The sequence below is a fragment of the Dendropsophus ebraccatus genome, chromosome 1 (assembly GCF_027789765.1).
Source record: "Dendropsophus ebraccatus isolate aDenEbr1 chromosome 1, aDenEbr1.pat, whole genome shotgun sequence".
Taxonomy (NCBI): domain Eukaryota; kingdom Metazoa; phylum Chordata; class Amphibia; order Anura; family Hylidae; genus Dendropsophus; species Dendropsophus ebraccatus.
In genome coordinates, this window is record NC_091454.1 from 173423878 (window position 1) to 173450037 (window position 26160).

General features: G+C 40.3%; 1 protein-coding gene across 2 annotated transcripts in view; it reads left to right on the top strand.

Moving 5' to 3' along the window:
- The window catches only part of NTRK3 (neurotrophic receptor tyrosine kinase 3), a 480773-nt gene that overhangs the window by 411214 nt on the left and 43399 nt on the right, over positions 1-26160 (top strand). For both annotated transcript variants that reach the window (XM_069984884.1, XM_069984879.1), the window contains 2 exons: positions 8890-9020; positions 25806-25978. In XM_069984884.1, the coding sequence (XP_069840985.1) occupies positions 8890-9020; positions 25806-25978 (304 nt within the window). The remainder of the gene's footprint in view (positions 1-8889; positions 9021-25805; positions 25979-26160) is intronic.

Sequence of the window (26160 nt, forward strand, 5' to 3'; positions counted from 1 at the left end):
GGATAATATGGAAAGCTGTACCATTGTTGTAGGACTATTGGCGTTTATCAGAAGAGCTGTAAAAGCGGTTCTTTAACTTTTTTCACATTGTTAATCGTATTATTTTATCTTTGAGCAGTACATGTTCCTATGGATCTCCTCTATTACCTACAATTTATAGTGAATAAAGATTAGGTTTGTACTAAATAAGGTTTTAGCTAAGATAATCCACAGGACTCAACTTAAAGAGTAACAATCACAGGTTAGACAAATCTAACCTGCTACAGTATGTCCCTTCTGCAGAGGAGATGCTGAGGAGGAAGCTATGTGTATTACCTTCTTCCTCTGTGCCATTCCACTGCAGTTTTTCTTTTGATCCACGCTCTGTTAAGACCACTAGGGGCACTGGGGCACAAGTTGAGTGCACTGCCCAACCCCATGGTGCTAATCCTTTCCTGGCTGGTCCACTGCATTCATTATTATAAGAAAGGGACAGGCTGGAGGTGGATCAGCGTTATCTAGACAGACAGTGCTCCTAACAGGTGCCCCAGTGCTCCTGGTGGTCTGTGGAGCAAAAGACTAACTGCACCAGACCGGCACCGAGAAAGAAGGTAAGACACATACCTTCCTCCTCAGTGTTTCCGATGCAGTAGGGACATATCAGCAGGTTAGATCCATCTAACCTGCTGATTGTTCCCCGTTAAGTTAATTGATGTTTAAATTTAAAGCATCACTGCCATTTGAAGTAACTTTTGATACATCAAAACACTTGTGAAAAGTTACTGATCGTACCAAGTCAATAGTCAACTGTCAATTAAATATCTTATTTACAGTCTATGAAGTAAAAAAGATGTCTGGGAGGAAAGCACACTGTCATGCACAACCCCCACCCCCAGATGTATCTTGGGATTGCAGCAGGTCTCACTCCTGAGACCAGGTGTAATCAGTAACTCTTGAGATGTGTAAGGACATCTCAAAAGATTCTCCTAATGACAGTAAAACTATTTTTTAAAATTTCATGAGTTCACCCTGGTCAAATGTTGAGAATTTCCTACAGTAGCATAGGGGTTAAGGAGTTAGCACTGTTGCTTTGGAGACCTGGGTTCAAATCGGACCCAAGGCACCCTCCACATGAAGCTTGCATGTTCTCCATATGTTTCCATCTTTCCTTAAAAAAAAAAATGTAGCAAATAATTGGTTTTGCCAGGAGGGCCATGGTCAGCAAATCATTTTAATATTAAATGGTGTCCAATGAGATAAATGACCATTTATGAAGTATTCCTAATCTATTAAATAAATTCTAGTTACTAGTTATTAATAACTTACAGAGCAGTTCTCCAGTCTGACTCAGAAGGGGGTCCCAGGTATAAACTATACTGTATGTTCTAAAGACAACCGCCCTATGACTTCTCTTTTAAAAACTAAATAGCTTTTTGCTAGGTGTTTTTACTGGATTATACAATATCAATTTGATACATTAATAATGTAACATGCTTAACCGTTATTTTTAACAACGCTAAAAGTCATGTATTTAATATATATATTTTATCTCTAAAACTGCCTATAAAGTAATTTTCTATTGTCTATTCATCCACTGTAGGTAGATGTTATTGTCTAATGTTACTTAAGTTACGTGGACTGACTTGTAGCATGATGCTAAAAATATGCAGTGTATGTCAATGTATTAAAACTATAGAGAATGACAATCAATCATCCATTATGAAATGCTCCTTGTCACTCACTTAAGAACTAATGTTCTAACATGAAAACTGAAAATAGACACAGGATTGCAATGCCTTACAAGAGCGTACTACCCACATGTAGCATGGAGTTGTCACGCATTCTGGTGCCATGATGCGATAGGGGTCACCAGGGTCAGACTGGGACTAAAACTCAGTTCTTGCATTTCAGGGCACACAGGCCCACTTGCTGTGGGAGGCACTCACCTGGTATCCAGGACTGGTGTCCTGGATTCCTGGGATGGCCCTGGAGCGCTGGACAGTCCAAGCCGATCTGTCTTCTTCCTTGTCTGGAAGGAATCATCAGGCCAGAAAGAAGACGGGACCATCCCACAGAGGGTACCGGCCCATCTTGTATTTGCTCGAAATACCATATGGCCAGTCTGGCCCTGGGGGTCACACATCAACCCTGCTGTGTCACTTGAGTTAAAGAGAGTAGATTTAGTTAAACAAACATGTGAAGTAACTTTTTAGTAATCGGCAGTGATTGCAAGACTATATAAAGTCTAAATATACAGTTATAAGCACCCCCATACTCAAACGCGTGAGTTATACAAAACATTCTATTTTTCCAGAAGGCTTCAGTAGAGTGGGACCTATTTAGAAGTCTGGCAGACATGGTGATAAATGAATGCTGAATGAGCCATATTGTGTTTGAAAACATGGACAATTTTCATGCACAATTGGCCCTTTTTATTGAAAAGGGTGTACAGTGAAAAATAATAGATTTGTTCTCACTTATATTCAGTGTACGTTATTTAGTGTGAATGATATTTTCTCTGGGAACTGCATTGTTCATAGACAGCCATCTTTTATGTTGCTTGACATCAATATCATAGTTCAGTGGATTGCTTCTAGTACAAGCTGTGTGCGGTGATACATCAGGCTAATAAAACACATTAATTCCGTACTCTTTTTAAAACACTGACCTCATCTTCTAGAAACCGGCTGTCATTGGCTTGAAGTTTCTTGATAAAGTTTAAAAAGAATAGTTTTGCATGGCGAAATCCTGTTTCTGTGGTCAGTTATATATACACCATTTACACATACAAGCTACACAAGTTTTATTCACAAAAATGTCACTGTTTTAGTTAATGGGTCCTTACTGGAATGCTGCAGTTTATTGTTCTTCCTTAATGGTCACTGTCACTTCAACCAACATTTCTCCATGTGATAGATGATTTCTAAAATATCGTAAAACATTTCATTTACAAAAATGACTCCCCTCCCAAGAAAAAAAGCTATAAAGGTTTGGCCACTAGATGTCTCACTTCCCTTAAAACTGTTTTCCACTGCGTTTTGTTAGGAAAATTATGTCTCTAGCAGATAGGCAAAGATAAAAACACAGGCACAGCACGGAAATGAAGGCAAAGCTTAGCTTGAACTGTGTAAACACTTTTTCCAGAGGGTCCACACTGTGCTGGAAAGGTCAAATGAATATTTCCTTTCTCTTACAAGGCATTCCATCATTATGATCAAAAGCAGCACTTCACTCTTTAAATTTAGCTGCTTTTGTCACGTGACCCCTCCTGTTGCTTTAAATTTTCTGCTCACATAATGTCCTTTAAAGTCGGTGCATCAATAACTGCCTTCCCCACACACATCTACAATACTGTACTATAAACCATCCGCCACACAATGGAAGCATGTAGCCTTTTCAGTAAAGAAGAGTATGTGGTTTTTTTTTTTTATTGGCTAAAGAAGTAAGGGGAAGGAGGTCCATGTGAATACTACTAGTCCCATTCCCTGAAATGGAGAGAAATTGCTGTATACTATGAAGGTGGCTATCAGGGGCTCAATAACAGCAGTGGGAGCACTAAAGTCACCTTGTGACCATGATGAATTGTTATAACAAAACCACTAAGATTTTTAAAAATTCTCTTGAAAGTATGTGTCCAATTCAATGAAATTAAACTTTAATACCAAAAAGAGTCTATAGGTAATAGTGGTGCTGTTTCTAGAAATAAATGTATTTTTAATCTTATGTAATTCTTTAAGAGATATTTTGGCCTTTTACACAACATTAAGCAAAAACAGAAAGGTTAAAAAAAGTGTATGAAATAGTAGTGTGTATTCTTCAAATACATATACGAAGACATACAGTATTTCACCCCCCATGATCTGCACAGCGTATTACACAGTATATCAGCTGTACTGGAGTGTTCCTATAAAGGAGGTCATTCTGATAATTCCATTTATGCTATTTTGTAATATATTTATATTGTATAAAATGTGAATATTAGTGTAAACCCCCATTTTGGAATAGATTTACAGTAGACGTGTTAGTATTTTCCCTGCGTGTGATTGTAATCTACAATGTGTCCTAGATAAATATATCTAAAGCTTAGCTCAGTATCAGTGTATCAGTACCTTGGCCAACAGAAATCTGGGTTGTCCACTTGTCCACAAGGCTGTCTTTTTATAGCTAAATCTCATTGCAGATTTGATTTCTCTATTACTGGACGGTGTTATCTCTTTTTAGCTCAGCCATGGCTTATCGCAGAAAGCAGACATTGCTAACTCTTGTGCTCGGTTCTGGCACACGAACACTGTAAAGGTTGAAATTATTCCTTACAGAATGACTTCATTTTTTTCCCTTATACACCCACATATTACTTTTACGCGGCTGCCTTTTGTAATTCCTCCAAAAGGAAAAAACATGTCCATGGGTGGTAGAAAGAAATCTTTTAAAGTAATTGATTTCAGTAAATTGTTTATTTCATCAATATGGTTTGCAGATATGGTTTGCAAATTTCTGCAAGGTATGCACAATGAATAGGGTTGAGTATGCAGGAAAGCTTTCTGTGCAGAAAATACCACTGTAAAGAGATACTATACATTATTAATTTCCCAGCCATGGAATAGAAGCAGGGATTTGGAATCTATCATTTTGGTTGCTGTGCCTACATCTGGGATCTGATATATATATATATATATATATATATATATATATATATATATATATAACAGATCTTGCCCCCAACACTACTTTAAAGGGACACTCCAACCCACCCCCTCCTTTTTCAATATGACTTCTCTACACAGGTGTAAAGGGTAAATTTTGTCATTTTCATACCTTACTTTATATCATACATCATGGTGCTTGTTCCAGTAAACAGTGATCTTTTATTATCTGTGGATATGCTACCTGGGAAGGGCCACCATAGCCACCATAGGCCAAACCACAATTTGACTTCATCAGTACATAGGCTCTGCCTCCTTAATGGTCGCTGGAACAGGCGGGACCTAAAGGTCTAGGCCCCACCCTCTAGGTCGGCCCATACTAATGGCTGCTAAGCTGTTACATCCTTACATCCTTACCTGCAAATGCTGCGCTCTACATTCAGGATCACTCTCCGGCAGCCACACAATGGGTGCACTGCAGGAGCATGCTCCTGTATCTTGCTCCCAGATGGGTGAAAATGCATAACTCCCAGCAGCTGTACGGTAATGTATTGTGTGACTGACAGATTTCTCTGACAGTCAAATTAGCTCTAATCATGTGTTTTTTTGTGAGGATCAGAGGGTCAGTCCAATCACATTCTGAACCGGACCCCTGACCTCCTATATATCATTGCCTAGTTACTATGACCCTCACTGGCTATTAGACTGGTTTACTAGCATGCAAATGTCTTAATATCCTTTTGTTACCTGGCTTTACCAGCCTTCGGCACTGTCTTTTCCATATTCTCTTAGATCTTGTTTTTTTGTACCTTGCTGCTCATTTGGTTTGACCTTGGCCTCTTGACTAAACCTTATACGTAAGTTTGTCTTGTTCTTGTTTCATCTTTTCACTTTACTACAAATAGGGACCATCTCGATGGTTACCCTCAGCCACCTAGGACTGTCAAGGCAAGTAGGCAGGGTCAGCTGGTGGGAATAGATTGGGGCCTACTTTTAGTGTTGTTCCCTTTTTCAGGCTACTCTACCTACTGTAGTAACAGAGGTCAGGTTTGGTCAGAAGTTTTAGCCATCTCCAGCAGTAGACCCAAACCGAAAAAATGGAAAAAGTTAGTTGTTCTTTGTGTTAGTTCAACTCCTGATTTTGCCTAAAAATACTAAAAATCCACAAATCCACAACCAGTGGCGAGCCCAAAACAGTGATAAAGTATAGACATTTCCATTATGTTTTTCTGTTTAGGATTTAGGCTCTAGACCATTGAAATTACGTCCGTTTTTACTGAACGGCTATCATTTAGCAGCCAAAAACGGCTGTTATTTTCTGTTAAGTGATGAGTCTGACCGTTAAATAAAAACAGACGTCATTTCAACAGCCTTACTCCTGGTTATGACTTATACACTTTCTAAAATTATACTATCAATCACTAAATTCCTTGAAATGTATTTTTTCTTCAAAAGATTTTTGGACCTACATTGTCATTTGACTCATGACTTATTTAACAGGCAAGTGCTGTATCTTCAACCAATAGTCTTTCCAGTGAAGGTAAAATAATGTCAAATTGACTAGTTGCAACACTGATCACACAGAGGAACAACAGGGATACTAGTTTAGCAGTTCAGAACATATTATTCTTTAGTCTTGTGTGCCTGAAGGTCTCTGCTGAGCAGAGCTGAAATTATACATCAAATAGCCAGGGTTGGAATATATTCCTGGAGGCTCCACCAATGGGTTTAGGCTCTAAAGCAATTAAAAGTAGAGAAACACTTTTGTAAACAGTAACTGAAAGTTTTACCCCGAAAATAATAGTACTTGGTAGGTGCAATGTACTCCATTGTGATTCGGCAATCGCACTGCAACAGAGCCCATAATGCTCAGATAAGCAATGTTATATATTCCAATTTCCACTATCTACCTGTGTTTCCTCAGAGCCATCTCTGACAGCTGCTGCAGAAGCAGACTTTCATTATGATGGAAAACAGGGGTCATACATATTTTTAGAAGAATGTATTAGATTTTAAAGATTGTTTGATATTGTTTGATCCCGTGCCCACCTCAATTGATGTTAAAAATCATTATGCTTCAGTGGATACAAAAGAACATTGAACAAATAGAAAAGTCCAGACACAAAAAGTAGCAAGTAAATACATTATAGACAAAAGTTAATGGGAAACTTGCAAGCAAGTTGACATCACGCAGCTGTTACGAATAAGCAAAATGTCAGTGCTGTAATTGCCCAGATGTATTGTTCCATTACTCTAGTTCAGGAATTTGCTTCCGTGTAGTTAGCTGCAAGCCTAGGAATGTTAATAATTTCAAATAAATGATAGTTGGACATTTCTACTACCGGAATTTTTGCTAGGCTTTCTTTTCTGTAATTGCAAAAGTTTTAGTTGTACATGACATGGGTTGACTCCTATCTTGTATACATGGTCAACATAAGTAGACACCTGAAATTGCAGGCTGTGTGTCAACCTGTGTCTGTTGAATGAATGTCCTATAATGACTTCAGTTCAGTAAGGCAACCCACCTTCTTTTTATTGAAAACTCTTTAAGCTCTTTCACTAGTTCTTATACTCGTAAGATGACTGTGTAAAGATTCAGGTCCATTCAACCTTAAATGCATGCGTAAGGATTCACATAAATTTCTGGTCACTATTATTTATCATCCACTACACACCTAAAGAGAACCTGTTATCAATTCCATGCTACCTGAATTGCACATCATCAGGGCAGTGCCAAATGGCTCCAGATTGGCCCACTGTGCTGGATTGATAGAGCTCTTCCTGAGCCCAAACAGAAAGAGGTATATCAATGAATGCTGGTGGACCAGGGAGAAACTGAAGAGGAACACCTGATGACTTGCAGTTCAGGCAGCAAGAAGGTGGTGACAGGTTTATTTTATTTCCTTTAAGTCATCATATTTATATACCCAGAACAGACCAGTGCCTGGAATTGCTCATGTTGACCTCTAACAGTTGTTGTTTTGATGTTGCTTAGTATTTCAACCAAGGACCGATGACTTTATGTCTTAACGCATCACTGTCATTAAAAATGTGTTTTGTGGTTAAAAAGTAAAAAAATGTGTTTGACATATCAATTACGTCAAAAGTTTCGACCAGTGTAGATGCCGCCACTGATTCATAGATGCAGCCCAGAGAAGTGAGTGGTAGAGTGCTCCACTCCCCGGCTCAATACACAATGCATTTCATTGTAGAAGATTGGCTCCATTATGAGACTACAATAAGTCAAATAAAGCTCCAAGACAGGAGTATGGTGCAGGTTCACCAATCTAAAGATCGGGAAGGATCTCTAGGAAACTGACTAAATTTTTATGTGTCTAGTCTGCGATACATGTCAAAAGTTTTCTTAAATGATAGAAGTTATGCTATCACAAATAGGTGTACTAGAATAGGTAAACTTAGGGTTCAAAGCAATATTCACTGTTGCTTCACAGGAATCTATGTATATCTACTCACATAAGTTATGACTTATTGCTAGAATGTAATAAAACAAGATAAAACAACAACTGTGGGAATCTGATAATTGGCCCTTTTTAACTGTGTTGCTTCAGGCTATGTTCACACTACGTAAAACTACGGCCGTAGTTCTCGCCGCAGAACTACGGCCGTAGTTTTGAGGAGTTGAACATAGCCTTATGTGCAATGGGATCCTGGCCGGAGCGTACACACATCAGATGCGCTCCGGCTGGGAACCCATGCGGCGCCGGAAAAAACGTACATGTCAGTTTTCTGTGGCCGGAATTCAGTGAATTCCGGCTGCAGAAAGACCTTACAGTTCACACAGTGAAGCAAGCGGCTCCGGCCGCTCGCTTCAATGTGGGCTTTGGGAAGCTCTGATGCGGTCGCACAGTGATGCGCCCACATCAGAGCTCTGCGACCGGCCGGATCATCCGGCCGCTACTCAAGTGCGGCCATGATGATCCGGGCACAGACCGGCCATTCCGTGACCCGGTCGGGGTCATGGAACGGCCGGTCTGTTACATAGTACGAACATAGCCTCAGTCTGGAAGCACCAAAGGACATGTAATATTGAAAACAACCATTGTTCCTTTGTGTTAGGTATTGGTTGGAGTCCCAGGGGTCAGATAACTTTTTTCCATTTTCAAGTTATATATAGAAACAGTGGACTATATATGGTAACTACATGAATTCACTGTATAATTTATGCTGTGATACCTTCTGCAGTACAATAGCCACTTCAGTACATTTGTGCAAGAATTAAAAATGTATTTTTGTTTTTCTCATGTAGATGTGCAGTACATTAAAAGGAGGGACATTGTTCTGAAGCGAGAACTTGGTGAAGGAGCTTTTGGCAAAGTGTTTCTTGCTGAGTGCTACAACCTCAGCCCGACCAAAGACAAGATGCTTGTAGCTGTCAAGGTAACTAAACAAGAACTACTTCTCTGGGAGTAAAACATGAACATTATTTTCTGCTTTCCAGAATACATTTATAGAACTAAGTAACTTTCATATGGTAGGGGAGTTATATCTCACAGTCTTTACAATAAGCTAAGAAGTAATACTATAAAGTTGTCTAACAGGATCTAGAGTAATATGTGCCAGCCTGTTGGACAGAAACACATAAACCAAAACATTTTACATTACAGGGTTAAAAGGAGACCTTCTTCTTAAAGGGGTACTCCAGCGGGGGGGGGGGGGGCACTTTTTTGCTGGGACTGGGGAGGAGGTGGCCGAGGGAAAAGACGTCCACTCACCTCCCCGGTTCCCGCCTCCTTCACCGAGTGGCTGAGCGGACCTGAGGCGTAACGTCTCGGGCCTGCATCAGACACCCGGAAGCGTCCGGGAACCGGGCACCGGAGCGCCGCGATGCGGGACCCGCCGCTGGAACCGGGGAGGTAAGTGGACGTCTTTTCCCTCGGCCACCTCCTCCCTGGTCCCAGCAAAAAAGTTCCCCTCCGCTGGAGTACCCCTTTAAAGGGAGTGTCCACAATCGAAAGAACATGGTTGAAATACATAAGCTTATGTTATGTGAACATGGTGATTTATTTATTTCTATAAGGAAATATTAATGCTTACAGATTTTGAATTGAAATTATTGAATAAAAAGCCAGGCTATGTTTAACTATAGGCTAAGCCCAAAACTACACACTACCAGGAGTATTTATTTAGTTTTTAACAGTGGAGTCCAATAGACTTCGGTATGTAGAAATGACTTAAAGGTTTTGTTTAAAGTGACTCTGTACCCATATCCTGACTTCCCAAAACTTCTGTATCATCGGGAAGCTGCTTTTAATCCAAGCTCTGTCTTGGGGTCTGTTTGGCAGATCTTGCAGTTATTGTCCTTAAAAACAACTTTTAAACTTGCAACCCTGTCTCAAATTGGTGTGTCCTAGAGTGTCTATGCCTTAGGATTGAGATGCCACTCCTCCCTGCTCTCTTTTTCATTAGGAATGCCCCTGGGCAGTATTTTTTTTTATTCATCACCTATCTGAGCAGTACACAGGTGCCTTAACGATGTTGCACATGTGCAGTGTTCAGACAGGGGATAATTAGGAGAAATTGTTCTAGGGGCATTCCTTATAAAGAAGAGGGCGGGGAGGAGGGACATAGGGCTGTCGCAATCCTAGGGCAGGGGTACTTGAAGCCACATCAATTTGACACAGGGCTGCAAGTTTTAAAGTAGTTTTTTAGAACATTAACTGCATCACCCCAGGATTAATCATGGATTAAAAGCAGCTATCCGATGGTGCAAGCGGTTTGGGGGGTCAGATTGTGGATACAAAGTCGCTTTAAAGCCCAGAAAAATGTAAAGCTTCTCAGTAAACAGAGGCAGAGGGGAACAAAATAAACAAGCGCTACCTACCTCTCCTTGGGCCCCCGAAAAACACCATGTCAGAGGCTCTTTGACCTCCACCAAAACTGATTTTCCCCTGAATTCCGATGTAGTCATGACTTGGGGGAAATATCTAACCCAGTTGATGGATTGCATGGCTCTTAGCCAATCATGGTCTGGAATGGTGTTCAGCCCAGTCAATGACTGGCGTGCAATCCATCAGCCCAATTGTAACACCAGTGGAGATGCAGTAGCCCACCAAGATTCCCATAGAAGTAAGCCGGGTACTTGTTTATTATGTTCCTCACTGCCCCTGCCTGTTGGAAAAATTTTAATTTTGCCAGACTTCTACTTTAACCCTTTGAGGACCAGGCCCAAAATGACCCAGTGGACCGCGCAAATTTTGATCTTTGTGCTTTCGTTTTTCCATCCTCTAGCACTTTCAGTTTTCTATCTACAAGGCCATGTAATGGCTTGTTTGTTACAGGAATAGTTGTACTTTGTAATGGCATCTTTCATTTTAGCATAACATGTATGACGGGACCCCAAATATATTATTTATGAAGATATAAATTGGTGAAATTGTAAAAAAGAATGCAATATGGTAACGTTTGGGGGGTTCCTGTGTCTACGTAATTCACTATATGGTAAAAAAGACGTGATACCATTATTCTATAGGTCATCCCAAACACAACCATATGCAGGTTTACACAGATTCTCTAATGTTATATATATATTTTTAATTAAATCCTTTTCTTTGGCAATTAAATATTAATAAAATGGGCCTATTGTGACACTTATAACAGTTTTATTTTTTCACCTAAGTGGCTGTATGGGGTGTTATTTTTTTCCACCATGATCTCTAGTTTTTTATTAATACCATATTTGTGAAGATCGGACGTTTTGATTACTTTTTATTTATTTTTTTTTTCATATATAATGTGACATAAAATCGTTAATCCACGCACTTTTTTCCCTCTTTTCGTCTACACCGTTCACCGTTTGCAATGACGCTTGATATATTTTAATAGATTGGACAATTACGCACGCTACGGTATATTATATGTTTATTTATTTATTTATTTTTATATGTTTTATTTATATAATGGGAAAGGGGGGTGATTTAAACTTTTATTGGGGGAGAGGTTTTCGGGTAGTGTGTTAGTGATTTTAAACTTTTTTTTACACATTTTAAGTCCCTTTGGGGGACTTGTACATACACTACTTTGATTTTTTACACTGATTATTGCTATGCCATAGGCATAGCATTGATCAGTGTTATCGGCGCTCTGCTCATTGAGCCTGCCTGTGCAGGCTCAGTGACCAGAGCGCAGATCGGACCACACGGAGGCAGGTGAGAGACCTTCGGCGGTCTGTTTTTACTATCGGGACCCCCGTAGTCACACTGCGGGGGTCCTGATCGGTAAATGACAGAGGACTCCCTCTGTCACTTACACTTAAACGCAGCGGCCGCGATCGCGGCATTTAAGGTGTTAAGGTTACGCTGCAGCACGACCGCTGCAGCGTTTAAGGGTGAGTTACCGGCTGCTGATTGTAGCCGGCCCCCACCTGCTATGAAGCGCGCTCTGCTCCGGAGCGCACTTCATAGCTCAGGACGTGCCGGTACGTCCAGGGTCGTCTGGGGACAGACTTCCAGGACCTACCGGTACGTCTTAGGTCGCCTAGGGGTTAATACTTTTCAGAAAGTGAAAACACAGTAAAGCAAATCTCCAAAATCCATTCATCCATTTCATTTTAAAAAACAAACAAAAAAACACACACACACAAAAATGTTCTTGGAAGAAATATCAACAATATAAAGATATAAATCGACTAGAACTAATAGACTATGTAAGATAAGGATGGATGGTTTCCCATCTGCAATACCTAGCTATCATTTGTCTAAATATTCTGGGCCATGCTATTTTTATACAATAGATAATTAACTTTTTCTCCTATTCCAAACAACAAGCATATTGGAGGATGGTGGTTAGAAGTCCTGCAGGGGAAAAAACTGTTAATTAACAGAAACAACAAAAATATAAAAATTATAGATTTAATAATATAGTTTAGGTGTCTACAAAGACGATTCTAGGAATGCAGACCTTCTGAACAGGTAAAATAAGATAATCTAATATAAATGGTGATATATAGCTGTGTAAATTGAAACTACTAAGCCTCAGCGCAATTTATTTAACAGGGCTGCCTATCTAGCATGTGTCATTTATAATACTGAGCTCTTTTTATGTTGTATATGGGCCTATGGACCTATGGTTCCGACCCCAATGATATCATTAAAATAAATTTAAATAGTGATTTATAAAGGATTTTGCTAGAGAGAAGCAGATTTGTTTCGAGTCAAGTTTGTCGAATCTTTCAGATTTATTTTGAATTCAGTTCCTGATTCAGATTTTTAAGTATTATGCTGTGTGATTGCTGATGTCAGTGTATATGGTCATAGGTATTCATGCTCTTCTACAGTACATGGAGCGGATTGTTTTGGTGCAGAGCCTCCAGCTCAGCGAATGGAGTGGAAATTGTGATACAGCAGAGACAAAATTAATCCAGAAGAGTCCAAACCAGGTCACTCTGCCCTAGGGAGTCCTGCAAAACATGGCCACAGCCATAGTGTGCTTCCACATTTTCTTGGCAGCCCTACGGTTGCATCAAACTTCCGAACCTGAACATTTTGACAAATCCTCTCCACACTAATTCTAAGTCAGATTATTTATTTATATATTTTGTGTAAATTGTTCTGCCAAATCAATTCCCATTTCGACTCCTATGCCCCATTGCCTTATTCTTTTGGTTTAACTATCCCTCATCACAAAATAAATGTATAGGCCCACCAAAGCAGGATCTGCTGTTACTAAGGATTCCCATACACAAGCAATGGCTGAGAGTTAAATGTTCCATTGGCCGCACAGCTAATCCCTTCATACATATGAAATATCTGCTTCTAAATATCTATGTGTTCTAAATGAAGAGAGGAGCAGTATGCTGCGCTCAGAACACAAAAGGATAGAGCATAAGACATACTGATCATACTGTACATGGGGGCCTTCATTCTACAGTTAAAGGAGAAGTCAGGCAAAAAATGTTATTAAAGTATTGTATTGCCCCCCCAAAAGTTATACAAACCACCAATATACATTTATTACGGGAAATGCACATAAAGTGCTTTTTTTCCCTGCACTTACTACTGCATCACTGCTTCACTTCCTGGATAACATGGTGATGTCACGACCTGACTCCCAGAGCTGTGCGGGCTGTGGCTGCTGGAGAGGGTGATGGCAGAGGGATGGTCAGTGTCCCTCCCGTGCTCTGTGTCTCTCAGTGTTCTCCTGCCACCATCCTCTCCAGCAGCCACAGCCCGCACACCTCTGGGAGTTGGGTCGTAATATCACCATTTTATCCAGGAAGAGAAGCCTTGATTCAATAATAAGTGCAGGGAACAAAGTACTTTATAAGCATTTCCCATAATAAGTGTATATTGGGCATTTTTCTAACTTTTGGGGGCAATACAACACTTTAATAAAAATTTATGCTGGACTTCTCCTTCAAATTCCAATACATAGATAACTGGATAAATTGGGATTCTTGCAGGTTAGGCATGCAGAATAGGATCTCATATTTTCTGTGCTGTGATTCAACTTAAGTTTAAGTACCTTCAATTGTTCCTGTGTTATATCCTAATATACACCTTATCCCAGATCTATAATTGGACTATCCTAAAGATGATGTGAGCCCAGCATAAGCTTGATGTTTGGATGGGCAACAATAAAGATAATTTCTGCTTCGAGAAGTTTCAACGTCCTTTTCACTAAGTAACGATACGCCTCAGTAGAGGCAATGCTGGTTTTCTTTTACAACTATTGAAATATATGTTACAGGAAAAGCACTAAGATATTAAGGTTTAAATCTTTAATACCAGCTCTATAGAAAAGCCCTCTGCTGTCTAATATTAATAATATGTTATTCTTGAAATCATTCTCATGTGTCTAGTTTAATGTCTGATCAAATATTAGGCAAAATGTAATGTTTCCTGTGGCATTCTGCCTTAAAGGAGAGCAGGCTTGTCTACTTACATAGGGTAGAATAGTTTGATGACAGTTCTACTTTAAGGGCCCTTTTAAACAGAAAGATTATCTGACAGATTATCTGCCAAAGATTTGAAGCCAAAGCCAGGACTGGATTTGAAAAGAGAAATCTCAGGCTTTCATGTATGACCTGATCTCTGTTTATAGTCTGTTCCTGGTTTTGGCTTCAAATCTTTGGCAGATAATCTGTCAGATAATCTTTCTGTGTAAAAGGGCCCTAAGGCAGACTTTTTAACAACTTACTGGGTTCACACTACGTATATTTCAGTCAGTATTGTGGTCCTCATATTGCAACCAAAACCAGGAGTGGATTGAAAACACAGAAAGGATCTGTTCACACAATGTTGAAATTGAGTGGATGGCCGTCATTTAATGGCAAATATTTGCTGTTATTTTAAAACAACGGCTGTTATATTGAAATAATGGCAGTTATTTACTGTTATATGGCGGCCATCCACTCACTTTCAACATTGTGTGAACAGATCCTTTCTGTGTTTTCAATCCACTCCTGGTTTTGAGTTGCAATATGAGGACCACAATACTGACTGAAATATACGTAGTGTGAACCCAGCCTAAAAGGTATTTAAGTGGCGAGTTTTATCTCAACTAATATAGTTAAATGGATAGGGCACATCCAGGGGCGGATTAACTTTACCATAGGCTGTTCACCAAGCCTGGGCCTCTCCATTCCACTGTAACTGTGGCAGCACTGGTGTGGTGTTCATAGTACAGGATAGATAATGTCATGATGCCTTGATTTGTGGTAAACATGAGCCGCTCATCAAGTTACAAATTATTGCAAATACAATCATTTAGAAAACTTGCCTCCTTCTCCTTATATAACCACTCTTTTCCTCCCATTGTTGACAGCTCACTGTCAGTCAAGGGTACGAACAACTGCCCTGCTCAAAAAGCATGATAGGTATGATAGATAGATAGATAGATAGATAGATAGATAGATAGATTTTTTTCGTCAGTCTGACCACTGCTTTTACAGCAGAGTGGTGGTCAGTAACCTAGACAACAAGCGATCATTAATGGGAGAAAACGAGTGGCATATCTGGAGAAGAACTCCTACAAAAAAAACTATATATATATATATATATATATATATATATATATATATATATATATATATAGGCTGCTGGCCTAGAGTTCGGATATCCTGGGGCCCTACCTCATTAAAACCAAACCAAACCACCGGAAGAAAAGTTGTTTTTGGCCTGAATACTGGCATCAGGGGACAGGCAGGCCCCAGGACTGGACATGCCTTGATGAAGAGGACAGAAAGTCACCAGCTGTTTGGGGGCCTGTCTGGCAGTTCAGTTTGCTTTTAAGTGCACAATATACTTAGTGAATCTTTAACAAAATCAGCACTAAAAATCAACCAAAAGATGAATGTTTTATTGAAGAGTTTATCTTCTCTATTGATTTTAGTAGTAAAAAATCATCAGTAAATCTGCACAGATCCCCAACATAAATTACATATATTACATGGACAGACATTTATTTAAAAGGCCACATGTACAGTAATACTACATGTTCTTACCGTAGCATAAGTAGTTGATACAAACTTACTAGAGAGTGTTTATGGCCTCTCAATGTTCTCTACAGGAGCAATTGCAAGTGCAATTTCCAAATTAGCATTAAAATCTGAAACAAATCTGACAGATTTTAAATGAATCCCAAGAATTCTTGAATCTTTAAAAATTTTTTCAGCTGTTTAATCAGTTCATTAGGCCCTATTCCACGGGCCCACAGTGAGGAGCAATCCCCGCTTTTTGCTGCCGCTATTGCATGCGGCAGTGAGTGGGTGAGTCCGGGGAGGGCCGGGGGGAGCTGAGGGAGGGCTGCCCGGGAGATCACTGATTGTCCAGGCTGCTCCTATTCCACAGAGCAACGGCACCATATCGCTGCTGTATGAGTTGTTTGTCTTTCAACATGTTGAAGCACAAACGACTTCAACGATCAGCCGACATGAATGTTGTCGGCTGATCGTTGCCACCTATTCCACGGGGCGATTATTGTTCTGTGAAATAGGGCCTTAAGTGTAAGACCCACAATATGCAACCCATCGAGAGGTTAAATGATGTTAGGTAACTATAAATGCTCTTTGAAATCATACTGTGAAGCCAAAATTTCTATCTTTGGTTAAGTGGACTGTTACAAAGCTTATTGAAGCCCATTATATTTAGCACCACTAACAATAACATGAGCCATGAGAAGACAATACAGTAAATAAATAACATCCAAATATTGAGTGATGCATCTCATTGCCTTATGTTATGCAGCAGACAGAATCACAATACCATACATCTCTTATAACATCAAAGTAATAGCAGCAAATACATGGAGCACAAAAAATAGCTACTATTATTGTAAACAGAGGAAGAAGCCTTTCCAATGATGTGCTGGGGAGATAGCCTCAGACTGTACAAAGATGGAAACAGATGGCTGAGTATCCTACGCTGAAGCCATAAACAGTCTTGACTCTGATCATGTCCCTTCTCTAGTGTACGATCCACTTGGCAGTGCTGTAGCCAGTGCTATCGGACCACATGGGACCTAGTATTTGCAGTTTGAGTCTGATTGACGCCAGAAATCTGATGTTCTGAAGTTATTATTCATAGCAGGGAATCTTTAGATTAACAATGCTGACTGATGTTTCCATCCTACGGATGCTCGTCTCTGTCTAATCACTCTAACACCAGCTCCTCTGTGTAATAAGAACCTTCTGTATTTTGCATTTCACGGCCTGTGCCCTGCTAGATATGTATGGCATGCTGCTGTCATTAGGGCTCTCAGTTCCATACAATGATTAATAATTAAAAGATACTGCTTGCCAGTCAGCTTTTTTACTTACAGCGCAAAATAGTATTGATCTTTTGTTTATTAAATTACAAGCTTCACAGAGATACTATATTGAAAATGACACATTGTTACTTTCAAAACAATAGCTCAAATAAACTCGGCAATTACCCGCTGCTTTCTTGTCATTCTGCTTCCTGTTATATGGTGAACTAAGTATTTCTCAATTTTAGAGAGCCACATGCCCAGTTTTTATACAGTCTATTTAGAAAATTGGACTACTGTCAGGGTGAGACCATAGACCTAGGCAAGATATGCAAATAGCAATACAAGTACAAGTTTTAGGTTCAGGAGTAAAAAATGCAGGTTCCAATATATATATATATATATATATATATATATATTTATATATATATATTTATATATATATATATATATATATATATATATATATATATATATATATAATAGATGGTACTCTATCTTATAAGTTCACACAACGTAAATTTTCTATTAATCAAGGCCGTTATTGCCAATTTGCTAAACTGGTTCAGTTGCCCCTAGCAACCAATCATGTTCCACTTTTCATTTCTTACTCTTTGGAAAATGAAAGGTGAAATCTTATTGGTTGCTAGGGGCAACTGAGCCAGTTTCACTTTACACCATGTTTGATAAATCTTCCCCATAGTATACACTCCGGCTGGGAGTCTTAGCGGGCGCATGAAAAACTGACATGTCATTTTTTTGCGGCTGCTATTCATTGAATAGTGGCCACACAGAACTGACAGCTCACACAATGGAAAGTGCGGCTCTGGCCACACTTTCCATTGTGTGCTATAGTGAATTGGGATGAGGGCGCACAAGGATGCACCCGCATCCCAATTAAGTAAAAATGAAGTTCATCCGGCTGGTTCTGCAGTACCGGCCGGGATGATCTTCACTGACACCATCCATTCTGTGACACAGCTGGGTCACAGAACGGCTGGTGTCATACAGCGTGTGAACCAGGCCTAAAAGTGTAAAGACAACAATTAAAAAATGAATAGGATGGCACTCACCAAGTATTATTTAATCCAGTCCTCAGACATTTGTTGGTGTAACAAACACAGGTGCTGGTGAGGGCTGTTTTACAGACTGTGCGGCTTCATCTGGACCCCTGCTATTTGATAAGAAAGTATGGTATATACAGATATATACAGGTATTTAGAAGGGACCAGCAGACATTTTCTCCAGCACAATGAGGGGACAAGACCGACAAAAGAGAATACAGTGGATATACACAAAAACATAAGTGTCAGGAATCTGCAGTAGCCTTGTCTGAACTGGGCCTGGTGTTTGGCGATGATTGAGAACCCTTTAATGAATTTTCTATAATAATTCGCAAAACCCAAAAACCTTTGTAAGGCCTTTAGGTTGTTAGGTCGTTCCCACTTTTTAATAGCTGCTACTTTAAGTGGATCCATACCAAATGAATTGGGAGTAATGTTATAGCCCAGAAATGAGACCTCCTGGATACCGAATTGGCATTTTGACAACTTGGCACATAGGTTATTTTGTCTCAGAAGCTCCATCACAGTACGAACATGCCTCACGTGAGACGACCAATCTGAGGAGAAAATCAAAATATCATCAAGATAGACCACAAGAAAGCGTCCAAGATGCTCACGGAAGATGTCATTGACAAAGTGTTGGAAGACTGCCGGGGCATTGCATAACCCAAAGGGCATCATCAGATACTCGAAGTGGCCCTCTGGGGTATTAAAGGCAGTCTTCCACTCGTCACCTTCTCTGATTCTAATTAAATTATAAGCCCCCCGCAAATCAACCTTGGAAAACCACTTAGCACCCACGATTTGGTTAAAGAGATCAGGAATTAACGGCAATGGATGTTGATTTTTAACAGTAATCTTGTTAAGTTCCCGGTAGTCAATACATGGCCGGAGACCCCCGTCTTTTTTGCCCACAAAAAAGAACCCTGCCCCCAGAGGAGAAGAGGACGGACGTATGTGGCCCTTGCGTAGGCTGTCCTTTATGTACTCTCGCATAGCTTCTCTCTCAGGGCAAGACAAATTAAAAATTCGACCTCGAGGGTATTTGGCACCGGGAACTAAATCAATAGCACAATCATACGGTCTATGGGGTGGCAACCCGTCCACCGCTTTTTCGTCGAACACATCAAAATAATCAGACAAGAATTCCAGAATCTCCCCCTCCCCCGGGGAGCATTCCGCAAGAGACACAGCAATACAGTGAGAAGCGCACCCAGGTCCCCACCGAACAAGTTCCCTGCTGGACCAATCAAAGACCGGGTTATGTGTTTCCAGCCAGGGCAATCCCAAAATAACATCAGAGGACAAGTTATGCATAAGAAGGAACTCGAGGTTCTCAATATGGACAGACCCCACCTTGACCTTTAGACATGGGGTCATATACCGTACGTCACCTTGAGAAAAGGGGGCAGAATCTGCTCCAGTGACGTTAATTGGATGCTGAAGTAGTAGAGGACATACCTCCAAGCCTGAAAAAAACATGGGGTTAATAAAATTCGCAGAAGCGCCAGAGTCGATCTGGGCATACCCATTAATATTTTTATTTCCCAATACCAGAGAAATAGGTAACAGCAATTTATCTTTGAAGGTTACCTGTGCGCCTGAGAGACCCCCTCGATAGTCTCTCAGGCACTGGAGTTTTTCCGCTGGTGGTCCTGGCCTGGACGAACACTGACGAACCCGATGACCTGTCTTCCCACAGTACAGACAGAGATTGTTCTGTAGCCGATGCTTGCGTCTGACCTTGGAGTCAGTGGAATCCACCTGCATTGGTTCTTCTGGCGTGGGTGTAACAGGAGGGGATGGTTTAGGGTAGAAGACTAGAGGCAATGAGGTTCTTGGGAGGTCAGGAGTACCTCTTTCTCGCTGTCTGTCCCTCAAACGTCGGTCAACTCTGATGGCCAATGTCATACTCTCCTCGAGTGAGTCAGGGGTGGGGTAAGCCACCAGCATGTCCTTAAGTCGGTCACTCAACCCCGCACGAAACTGGAATCTGAGGGCTGAGTCATTCCAAGTGGAGAGACCGCTCCACTGTCTAAACTCAGAACAGTACTCCTCTACAGGTCGTCTGCCCTGCCTCAACCCCGTCAACAGACGCTCAGCATTGGCAGCACTGTCCGGGTCATCATATAATAACCCCAAAGCCGCAAAAAACTGGTCTACGGTAAGCAGCTCAGGTGCGGCAGGTGGTAAGGAAAAAGCCCATTCTTGTGGTGGCCCTTGGAGTAGGGACATGACTATGCCCACCTTCTGGGCCTCATCTCCGGAGGAGCGGGGGCGTAACCTAAAAAACAGCTTACATCCCTCCCGAAAGGCCAGGAACTTTCTCCTGTCCCCTGAGAATTTATCGGGAAGCTGGACGGGCGGTTCAGGAGGTACTGGGGAGGTCACCGTAAGTTGTTGTGGGGCTGTCTCCTGCTCCTGGACCCTTACAGCTAGCTCCTGCACCATAGTATTGAGCCACTGCAATTGGTCCACAATATTAGACATGGCGGTCCGGTTCTCCATGAGGCAAAAACAACAGTTGGCCGATTAATCTGTCAGGACTGGCAGGTGTAAACAAGACAAGAGACAGTGGGCCCTAGATCTGAACCCACCCACTGTCACCTGCCTACTTGCCTCAGTCGACCCTAGGCGGTCGCGGACAACCACGAAGACATTCCCTACACTACGTAAGTGAACACACAGAACAGTACAGACAGACAAACACAATAAAGAGTAATGGAACAAGCCAGGTCAAACCACACGGACAACGAAGTACAAAATCAGCAACACAACGGGATAGTCAAAAGTCAGGCGGAGGTCAGAACACGGGTACGTCAGGCAGAAAAGGAATAGGACGGGGTTCGCAGGAGTAGGACAAGGGGAGCTGGGACCAGGAGTGAACCTAAATAACCGGCGTTGGAACTCTGTATTTGCTTTGCTTTATACTGAGCAAGAGCCCGGTCCGAATCCTCACTTGGTCCGACGATACCATGCCCAGAATCCGTCTAAGCCAGGTCTGTTCAATAAGGGTCCTGAGGCCCCTCATAAGAGGGGGGGTACTGTCAGGAATCTGCAGTAGCCTTGTCTGAACTGGGCCTGGTGTTTGGCTTTTGTGTACCACACCTGATTGCTTCTCAGCTTCCGGACATGCAGGAGTTAAGCTGAGAAGCTTCTGTGCTTGATTTTACAGCTGTCTGGTCTCTCTGATTGACTGGTTTCTCTGCCTGTCTGCAGCCTGAAGAATCAGAGCGCCGGTCCAATGAGGATTCGGACCAGGCTCTTGCTCAGTATAAAGCAAAGCAAAGACAGAGTTCCAGTGCCGGTTATTTAGGTTCACTCCTGGTCCCAGCTCCCCTTGTCCTACTCCTGCGAACCCCGTCCTATTCCTTTTCTGCCTGACGTACCCGTGTTCTGACCTCCGCCTGACTTTTGACTATCCCGTTGTGTTGCTGATTTTGTACTTCGTTGTCCGTGTGGTTTGACCTGGCTTGTTCCATTACTCTTTATTGTGTTTGTCTGTCTGTACTGTTCTGTGTGTTCACTTACGTAGTGTAGGGAATGTCTTCGTGGTTGTCCGCGACCGCCTAGGGTCGACTGAGGCAAGTAGGCAGGTGACAGTGGGTGGGTTCAGATCTAGGGCCCACTGTCTCTTGTCTTGTTTACACCTGCCAGTCCTGACACATAAGGCTATATATAAAGGACTCATTGCTAAATATTTACAATGGGAAAGTCCAATTGCTTTCATAAAATCTTGCAATGCTATGCTAATGACACAACGTTAGAAAAAGAAAAAAAGGCAGCTACGTTTTCTATTTAAAAAGTCACAATTTAATTGACTGCAATGCATTGAAGTCAATGAAATGATGGACATCCAATGCACACAGGGGGAGATTTATCATACTGATGTAAAGTAGAACTGGATCAGTTGCCCCTAACAACCAATCAGATTCCACTTTTCATTCCTCAAAGATTCTTTGAAAAATGAAAGGTGGAATCTGATTGGTTGTTAGGGGCAACTAAGACAATTCTACTTTACACCAGTTTAATAAATCTCCCCCAAAGTGTATAAAATGACAGACATTGTCTGCCCAAACTAGAATAATGTACCAACAGCCGCCATTGCACTGATGGGCAGCCAAACAGCAAAATGATGGCCGTCGTTTTGTACCCAAAATGACAGACTTCATTTTTTCTTTTCAGAAATGGAGAGAAAAAAATGTTGTGTTAACATAGCCCTTCACTGCATTGACTCCTCCACTGCCTTAGACCACCAGGGGAATTTAATTAACATGAATCCCCCCCCCCCCCCTGTTTTTAGTTGTCTAAACCAAGGTTTAGAGTTTGTCTTATAGTTTGTTTTCTAATGCTAAAAAATTTCTTTACTTGAAAATCTGCATGCATTTCACAAATAACCACTACATTTCCATTATTATCATAATAGAAAAATAAAGCATTGAACATATTCCTTATAGCACTGTGCATAAGGTTGCGGAAAAGGTTTTGAGTGGAAGCAAATTAATTTTTTCCTGTGACCGCTACAATTTACACTTGTATGTTACGCATGATTTAATAGCATCTTTAACCAGTGGAAGGACCAGTTACCCTGTTGTAACGAATAGACTCTGAGGCCCTGAAGCAATAAGTTTGTAAAGAAATCAACTCCCTTTATGTAGTCTTGACAGATTTAAAGCTGGGATTAAAAATGTACTTTCACAGATCATGATCCAAATCAGCATAAAACTACATGAAAATATGAGACTTAGTGAAGTGTGGGTTTCTGGCATATCATAGACTTTTATGGAAATAAAAAGCAATTCCAAGAAGAATACAAACTGCCAAATAAGACTCAGAGAGTCGATGGGTTTTAAGATTATGAATACAATAAATCTGGATCGTACTCTTTTGAGAGTTTGTATCTCCAAGCTAGGACAAAGCTTATTCCAGAGATGTTTTACATTTTATGATCGCACAGGTTTGATTTTCATCCATCATATAAACAAATCATAATGTCTTAATTATAAAAAAAAGTAGGATTTTACCATTAAAAAAAATGCTATAAAGTGAAAAAATGCTTAGAGAAAACCTGTATACAAAGCAATATATCTTACCTAATTATACCTCAGTGAATAAACTATAAATTGTATATCATCTATCAGCTACTAAGCACAGCAGGAGAACAGAGAGGAATATTAAAAATAAATTAGCACATCTAATGTATGTATCTTGTTGTCTAAATGCTGTCTTTACAGCCTCATAGCAAACAAAATCAACGACTACCTTGGGTTATTCTCAAGACTGTATTTAATGTTGACTCCATTAACATTATTATTACTTACCAATACTATTCCGATTCTATCTTCTGGAGATCTCTTCTACAATCAGGCCTTTTACTACAACCATACATGTAAGACAGTTATCCTTAAGGGACAGGGTATAGAAACTTCATAGGGATGGGTTCTCCGCTTGGGAGCTACAGAGTGAAGAGAGGACTTAAAGTGAGTGAGCACAGTCACCGTGATGAAAGCTTAACCTGGGAGATTAGGCCATACAAAGATTAGAGAGGGTTCATACTACCTTTTTTCCATCTATTTTTACAAAAAATGGATGAAAAAGTAGACCAAATATGGATGCATGTGTGTGCATCCGTTTTGATCCCTTTTTTCCTTTAGCTTCCATTATAGAAAAAAAAAAAAAAAAAGGATCAAAACACATTAATTTTTTTTAACATACACTAAAATGAGATTTGTCATCCGTTTTTTTTGTAGCGGATGAAAAACAGATGGCGGAGGGGCAGCATTTTTTGTGCAGTGTATTTATGTATGTATTTATTTTTTTAATATATTTTTTTTGGAGGAGGGGGGGTTAAAATACTAAGAGCAGTAGGTAGATTTATCAAATTGGTGTAAAGTTGAATTGTCATAGTTGCCACCTGCAACCAATCAGATTCCACCTTTTATTTTTCAAATAATCTGTGAGGAAAGAAAATTGAAATCTGATTGGTTGCTAGGGGCAACTGAGCCAATTCTACATCACTCCAATTTGATTAATCTCCCCCAGCTGTTAGCTTAAAGTTGATTTCAAAATCATTTAGGGTCTACAAACAAAAGGGCAGATTTGCTAAAGGCTTAGTGTAAACTTAGGGCTGTATTACACAGCTCGATTACTTGATGCAAGCAACACTTGTTTAATGCTTACATTGTTAGTGATGTCTGTGAAGTCCTTGTAAAATAAACTATGCATACCTTTCTGCATTTCCTGGTGTCTTGCTAGCTTCGGCCACTGAGCAAATCACTTGCCACAGCACTATTGTGGTGATTGGCTGAGTGGCCTGTCACTTTAGACACTGCCAGGAGTGGCCCGGAGCTAGCAGCACATCAGGGAGCACAGACAGGTATTTATTGTTTATTACTATCTTTACAGCCGTAGGCTGATGATGTTATGTCAGGACCTAAAGGCGCAATCATTGGATCATTGTCATCGGCTTTTGAATATAAAGAAACATCAAGTTTTTAAGTTTTTGCGCAAATGTTTTTTTTTTTTTTACAAAAAACTACTGAATGTATCAACCAAAGTATACCACAAACGTAAAGAGGAATATGTCACGAAAAAAAACAGTCTCAGAATAACCGTGATAATTAAAAGCATCGCAGTTATTACTTAGACAGAGAGACAGGTCAGATTTGAAAAAATAGGCCCTGGGCATTAATGCCAAAACAGTCTGCAGAGGCAAGGGGTTAAAGTCATCTCCCTCAGTTGGTGCCCTTAATGCAATGGCTGGTTCCATTTACTGCTGCTGAATGAAATGTGTAATGGAGGCTTTGAGTATCTAGTGATGTTTGGCATATTTTTATGTGCTACTGTCAAAGTTTATCAATATATTTTTTGCTACATTATATATCAGGAACAAATATAGAAAAATATTTTAAAAATTAACATATGTGATACTAATAAAAACTAAATGTTATGATGCCAAAAAATTACATCCCAAACAGCCCTGGAGATGGAAAAGTAAAAGTGCTATGGCTCTTAGAAGGCGAGGAGTGAAAAACGAAAATACAAAAATGAAAATTGGTGTGGCCCTTAAGGCCGGAATCCACTGTGTCCATTAAAGCTTAAAGGAGGCCTTAAAGAAGTTGAGCCATGGCAAAAAGTTGCTTGACAAGTGCATTTTTATTGTTAGAAGGGTTAGAAGAAGTAACATTTTCAATACAATAGGAAAACCACTTTAATTAACCATCACATTTACTATAAACTGTAAACTATGCAGACAATAATATTGGTCGTAGCCCTTGAACTTAGATATCACACCCAATACCAAACTATGTTATTTGTAAATTCTTTATTTAGGCGGTTGACAAATGTTTTACATAAATCTAGCTGAAAACTATAACAACTGATGGACTGTTGATTTTTATCTTTAACTCTTCAGGCTTTGAAAGACCCTACAATGGCAGCACGCAAAGACTTCCAAAGAGAGGCAGAACTCCTTACCAACTTACAGCATGACCACATTGTCAAGTTCTATGGAGTGTGTGGTGATGGAGATCCACTTATCATGGTGTTTGAATATATGAAGCATGGCGACCTGAACAAGTTTCTAAGGTATATAAACTAGGGAGTTTTATTTTTTACATTGCTGTGTAAGAAATCATAAATATAAAGTGAGGGGGTTTTATCATTTATGACTTTGATTTTCATATTTTTGTTGTCATATCACTTTTATACATATGAAATACACTTACAAAATTGGCCTGGCAGACATTTAGTCAAACCTGCAAAACTGG